The sequence below is a fragment of the Macrobrachium nipponense genome, chromosome 15, assembly GCF_015104395.2.
Source record: "Macrobrachium nipponense isolate FS-2020 chromosome 15, ASM1510439v2, whole genome shotgun sequence".
NCBI lineage: Eukaryota > Metazoa > Arthropoda > Malacostraca > Decapoda > Palaemonidae > Macrobrachium > Macrobrachium nipponense.
Genome location: NC_087208.1, coordinates 7,768,280 through 7,775,300, shown reverse-complemented (window position 1 = coordinate 7,775,300; position 7,021 = coordinate 7,768,280). Strand labels below are relative to the sequence as shown.

Sequence of the window (7,021 nt, the reverse complement as noted above, 5' to 3'; positions counted from 1 at the left end):
TACAAGGAACAATATTTACAAAGCAAATCGTCAGGTACCAAAGCCAAAAAGTTCCTTTTTCTCATTTCTGACAACGAGCAACTTTCATGTCCCCAAAGTTTCGTCTCAGCAACGCCAAATGCATGTCCACCACTCCCGTCAGAGGCAGCGCTGTGCTGCCAGTCACCAGCCAAGGCAGCATGAGCTGCCAAAACAACAACAACAACAACAACAACGCAAAATCGAACCAAGTGGGGACTGTGGGGGGATGAGGGTCAGCTGACAGTCAGTGCACCGCGGAGCCCCCCCGAGGCCCCCCCCCCCCCCCCCCCCCCCACCCCTCCCTCCCTCCCTCCGAAAACTCTTCTCAGTCACTTCAACGTTCCTACCAGCTTCACCTCTCACTCGCCCTGATTTCAGTGACTCGGTTTATCATACAGAAATCAGCTGACAGTTTATGCTTTGAAAGTGGAACAGCACGTAATAAAATTCAAAACACTATCAAAAAATGTATATACAAATCTGAAAATTGCTATTAGTACTTGTAGTAATAATAGAAATGGTAGTAGTAGTAGTAGTAGTAGTAGTAGTAGTAGTAGTAGTAGTGGTGGTGGTGGTGGTGGTGGTGGTGATAGAGAGGAGGAAGAAGAAGAGGAGGAGGAGGAGGAGGCGAGGAGGAGGGGGAGGAGTAGTGTGGTGGTGATTGTGTATGACAGAGCGCATGGTATGTATGAAAATGGATTGGCAGATGGGTGGGTGGGTGGTCGTGGTGAGGGATATGTCTTGCTTCTCGGCTGGCCAACACAGCAAACACTGTGCAGTCCAAGTCACAAGATGGCAGCACTCAATGCTCTAATATATGAATGGAAGAAATTGAGTCAACTAGTAAAAAATGAAGCAATATGGCATAGGAATAATAAAAACCAGTATCCTAGAAAACTAGTTGTCTAACTATGTACAAGGTTTAAAGTCTCTGGTATCAAGATTCATCTAAAAGGGCAATAACATCTCCAGTCTCAAAGTTCATCTAAAAACTTGGAAAAACAACAAGCAAAGTCATCCCGCTAATAGCATGGATAGCTGGGTATCACAAGGTGAACGTGCATCATCATCATCATCATCATCATCATCATCATATCATCATAATCATTATCACCATCATCATCATCATCATACAGTACGAGCATAAATTGGTGGCGGTGGGCGACAGTCTCCACTCACACTCACTCTGGCCTCTTGTCCGTCTCGCCACCACACTGCCTCACACTGGCGCCTCTGACACTGGTGGCACTCACACTGCACCATACGAACGAACACCAATTGTAGTAGTCACTTGAGGTCACCCACAGAGCAGTGGCCTGCTACTGCCTATGGGAATTGTCAGGTGGCGGATTGGTAGGATGTGTGAGGTACCTATCTATCTGTGGGGTTTCTTATGATTTTCTCTTCCTATTTTTTCTATCACACGCCTTGAAAAAGTAACAAAAAGAGATTCACTACTAGTACTAGATCCCATGGTGCTGCGTGAGACCGTGCAGGGCTTGAGGACGCGCCGGAGTGTGGTTGTGTGGCAGAGCTTTGGAAGGTCCTGGCTGCGGGTCGTTCAGGCTATCCGGGGTGAAGGCCGTCGTGACATGGTGACCTTGACCTTGACCCCCCCCACTACCACCACCACCACCGCCCAAGGATGTCCCAGAGCCCTGACGCAGACTTCTAGACGATATCATGCCGGCTGCAGGCCCCGCCAGGGCGTGGGGGTTGATGTGGTGGAGAGTGTGCAGGTGATGAGAGGACGTGGTGTCTGTAGTGGAGCCTTCACTGAGCACCCGGCCGTAGCGAGGCCAGCCACAACCTGAGATAACGGCCAGCACCAGTGACACCACCCCACATGCACATCCACAAAGCTGCAACAACATCACCACCACCCAGGTTAGGTTATTACTCTCCAGCTACACAAAAATGGCATTAGACTGGTTAGCTTAGACAAAATGGAGTAGTACTGTCTTTCCAAAAAATTCGTGTCAGTGAGGAGGAAGAGGATGAGGAGGAGGAAGCAACAACTTTCGGTTCAAAGGGACTTACCATTTTAGTCTCTCTTACGAAGGAAACAACTCTATGGTATCCATCTGACAAAATACATGACACAACGTCAAGAGTCATCGCCTGTCTAAGAATTTCCACAGAAATGAAGACAATATTTCTAATGCTATCATTACAAAGTGGCAACATAATGAAGTCAGGACAATTATGGAATCTATCTCTACATCAGTTTATGAGGTCAGTGCCTTACGCAAGAAGAGCGGGAATGCCATGCTATGATTGAGCCGCAGCATTTTACTTGAGAGAGTGACTATGCAAACTGACCACAGGAGAAACAGTCATGAAAATGTTTCAATTCTTATTTCACGAATTAAAAAATACAGCTGCTCCATTTATTCTAGCTACATATAACACAATATTTCAGAAGCTACTTCTACAAAGTGGAGTGACAAACAGCTAGGATTACTCACCGATGTAGTTAATAGCTGCTGTTTAGTCCATGCAGGGATCCATGGATATGTGGTGTGATAGAGATGCAGCAGATGCAGCAGCAATGAGGCTGATACCAAATAACACACACAAACAAACACATATATCACGGTCACCTGCAAAAAGAGCGTCATTAAGAAAGTGCAGACAAAAGGGACGAGCCGAACTACAACTTCAAATACTCAGGACTTCAACCCTGAGGAAAATGGAATCACTTTAGATTTACGTCTCACATATTGCAAGGAATTTTTATGTATACAGCCCCTTTCACTGTGCGGCGTGTATGTGTGTGTGTTTGTGAGAGAGAGAGAGAGAGAGAGAGAGAGAGAGAGAGAGAGAGAGAGAGAGAGAGAAAGTGAATAGATCTGAGAACAGCAAGTGTTCAAGAGAGCAGAAATTAACACGAAGGAAAACCTTGAGAGGCGCCGACTGGTAGTGCTTTGGGAAAGAGGCACCGAAAGTGACAGCTTTAACTCTACGGTTATACGAACTCACATTTCACTTGCTGACCTCTGCACAAATGTAATACTAATGATCAATCGATGAAATCTATTTTGTTCTGCTCAAACTCTACAAAATCATTGCAAATAAGAGACCAGAATGTTTGACTCTCTATTACCGACTCACAAATTCTGTTATATGTACCAATATATTTTTTTTTTATTTCATGTATACGTGTATGTATATATACTTACGCAGTGAATATACTTCTATTGGAATAATTGTCATGATTAAATGGATAAAATTCAAGCAAAGCATTTCTAATTAAGTAGATACAAATGAAAGAAGTGTGAAATGGCGTTAGTGCGGTTATCAATTAACTTATGAAATTGTTGTTGCAGTTTTACGGAATCGTATCTATTCAAAATGTAACAGACAAGAAGTCAATGGAATCTGCACCATCAGTCAGGGAAGAACTTCCAGCTTCTTCTCAGAATCCACAAAGGATAGTACCATCCCCATACGGAGCCATATATAAGTCATTGTTTCAGTGAACTAGAGTTTGGAATATCATTTTCCTGACAGTAGTAGCAGCAGTATAGTGAAAGCGAACTCCTTACTTATTATTATTATTATTCTATCTATCATCACGATACTCTTAATGAGCGCATAATATTTCATACAACAAGCCAAACGTTCATAATCTTGTATAGTAGCTACATAGAACAGAAGGCCTGTGTTCATAAGAGAAAAACGTAAAAAGATGAAGAAATCTATGGAAGTTACAACTGCTTCAAAAAGAAAGAAAGAAAGAAAAGAAAAACATTGGATTTCATCTTAGGAAGGATTCATACTTGGATTTGAATAACAACAATGACTGAAATCTGGAAAATGACTGAACAAAGAACAAATGAATAAACAACCAGAGACTGAAGAAATGAAAGGAAGGACAAGCATGGATGAAGAATGTCCTTCCTTCCTTCCTTCCTTCTCAGCCAGCAAGCAATTGCCGGACTCACACCCGCAGCTGAGCGAGGCCCTGACCGTGGGAGGGAGAGGCCGCGCACAGCCCGAGGTTCCAGAGCCTGCCGACGAATGGGTGGAAGCATGATTCCTTACCAGCTTATCCCAGCGCAGTGTGAGTGAGTGGACAAGTGATGAGAGGTGTAGCAGTAAGAGGATGGTGGTAGTTAGGATGGTGAAGACGGCAGTGAATACCACAACGCGTAAACGCCACGCACCAGGCAACACGAATATACTGAGACGAGCTGTGCCAACTGTACATGCACACGTCATTGTAATGACAGACACAACCTGCAAAGGAGAGCGGGAGAGTTGTAGGTGGTCCTGGTAAAAACAAACATTGCTGCAACTACTGTTATAGGACAAAACGGGTGTTGATTATCAATTTGATAATCAAAAATACATTAGAAAATACTGACAAACTGGAACTAGAGAACGAGCGTGCCAGATGGTCCAGTTGATGGCATATGAAGGACTCGGGGAAAAGCTGCCGCTCATTCTTGGAATAAATACACCATTAATGTTGAGGAAATATTCTTTGTTAGTCATTGGTGTGACATCAACAAACAAACAAAAATTCATCAAAAGTTTTCTTTCCCGAGAGCTGCAACACTCGAGCCAGCAGGAACTATACATCGCGTATGGACCAAAGCTGCAATGCAACACCAGGTAAGAGTTAGTTCCTGTTAGGTTCAATACAGCTGACAAGTGCGTCCCTGAAATGGAAGAATTAACACAAGTCATTCTTATGATGATAAAACCTGAAGTAATAAAAAATGAATGGTTATAAGAACAAATACAGAGAAGAATGAATATAAGACATTCCTTTGACACATTAAGACTCACAAATAAAATTGTCAAGTTTTACCTCTGAGGTAACGAAGGAAGATGATACGACAAGCAACCTGACTTGGAGGAGAAATCCCACTACATAACTACAGCGCACAAGAAAGATGGGAAGGGTCAAAGCTGCACCCAAATGATCGATTAGTAGTCTTTGTAAATTGTTGCTCATCGGCGGCTTTCTTTTCTGGTATCTGGCGGCTTATTTCTTGGTCGGGGAAGCTGAACGATATGTAGCTTCTCTCGCTGCTCGCATTCCTGAGCGGAGTACGCAGACCTTTTTACTACTTCGTTCATTATAAACTTGTAGAAGATTGATGCTAAGACATCACTTCTGGGGACTTCAGAAAACAGAAAAACGTAGTTTTCGAACGCTCTTATACTACACACTGTTGTAGTACCTGCTTTCTACTGCTACGACGCATCAAACACTCGGACGTTTGAAAGAAGCTTCTTCCGTGACATCATGGCTGCAAATATTTAGCGTCAGCGCCAAAGACAGACTGAGGCCAAAATGCGCTGGGTCGGAGGAAGATCCATCCATACGATGGGTGGACTGGGATGGCAGAAGGCAGCCATGTGGTTCACAGTGACGTTCGGCAGCCATATTATATGAGCGTGAGATGAGGACAGACGTGACTGGGGCGATTCTGGATCAGTTATGAACTGAGAGATGAAGACACTCTGAAGGTCTTCGCTTTCATGGTTCAACTTTCATTCTGAATCCAGATGTCTGAAAGCGCCCGATTGGAGCGAAGGCAGTTTCGGCGTCACAGAAGGACTCATGGGCCAGCTAGGTAAGTGCCCTTTGCTAGCCCCGGTATGAAGCAAACGAGAAATAAAGGATCGATCAAATACGGACTCGACTTTTAATACAGGTACTTTACAGTGACACAAGTGGGCGGGCTTCTTTCCTAACTCTTCAGCTAAGCCAAGGACAGGTGCTCGGATCTTTACAATGAATGTTGAGGAAATTGAAAAAGTTCAAGAATGAATTTCCGTAATCAATAACATCTGGTACTTCATTATATTGCCCAAAATTACCGGAGGTTCTAAAACATGCTGTGCCAAAATATCAAGAAGACAGGGCTCATATATAAAAAGATTTTCAAGAAAACCTATGCGGCAACGGACTTGAAGTAGTTAGTAAATGAGTTCTTCTACAGCTGTCAAACCTCACGGATGTGGGCTGCTTGTTGTTGGTGACTATGATTATTAACTCGTGGGAACAGCAACGCTGTTTGTGAGTTATTAAAACGCCATTCTGACAATTATGTGTTTTAATATCAAGTGTGATAATCTCTAAAAGATGAAATATTATATATATACATGTATATATATATATATATATATATATATATATATATATATATATATATGTGTGTGTGTGTGTGTGTGTGTGTGTGTGTGTGTGTCTATTAGCTGAAGCCAATGTGAAAGATCAAAATGAAACGGCAGAGTGCCAAGCACTTTCGTGTATTTAACCAACACATCCTACACTTTGTGCCCCGAAGATGTGTTAAATACACAAAAGTACTGGGCACTCAATCTTTTCAGTTTGAACTTTCCCAATGGCTTCAATTAATAAACAAAATCACGTCCTTACTTTTTGTGATTTCTTATGAATTTTCTTTATATAAGAGATGTTGTTATGTTTGGTATCCTAGTTATCTTGTATTCTGTGTCATAGTGATAACTATTTAAATGTCATATGTATGTTACATTTCACAATAGCGTCACTTAGAATTGATGTCACAATAGCGCCATTTAGAAGTAATGTCACAATAGTGTCATTTAGAACTGATGATTTAGTAACGCCAATGAAGGGGAGAGATTTTATCCCCGACCAGGTGGTCGGAAGTTGCCTTCACGAGCGATAAGTCCTGTCAACAGCTGAGATAATGAGAAGTCGCTCCTCCGTTCGCCTGTCTGTCAAAAGTCTTGATCTAGACTTCCGTCGTAAGATTGCATCAATGGCCGTGCTGTGCAGCAGCAATTTCCCTTTGTCTGAACTAGGCCTGCTCTCGGAAAAGGATTCCACAAAACCATATGGAAAATGGGTCATTTAAACTCTGATCACGTATTGTTCTGAACGCGCCAGTTTTGGTCCCAAACATTTCGATTTGAAATAGACGTCGCCCTTTTCGCTAGAATGTTGTTCTATTGGAGTCTTACTTCTTAACTGAAGATAGGATTCATATTCATT

At 42.7% G+C, this 7,021-nt stretch overlaps 1 protein-coding gene across 2 annotated transcripts in view; it reads right to left on the bottom strand.

Annotated features, from left to right (window-relative positions):
• Nucleotides 1–343: 343 nt before the first annotated feature.
• The window catches only part of LOC135226987 (uncharacterized), a 163,515-nt gene continuing 156,837 nt past the window's right edge, over nucleotides 344–7,021 (bottom strand). For both annotated transcript variants that reach the window (XM_064266700.1, XM_064266701.1), the window contains 3 exons: nucleotides 4,069–4,263; nucleotides 2,490–2,624; nucleotides 344–1,883 (listed from right to left, as the gene is read on the bottom strand). In XM_064266700.1, coding sequence (XP_064122770.1) covers nucleotides 1,485–1,883; nucleotides 2,490–2,624; nucleotides 4,069–4,263 — 729 coding nt within the window. In that variant the 3' untranslated portion in view covers nucleotides 344–1,484. The remainder of the gene's footprint in view (nucleotides 1,884–2,489; nucleotides 2,625–4,068; nucleotides 4,264–7,021) is intronic.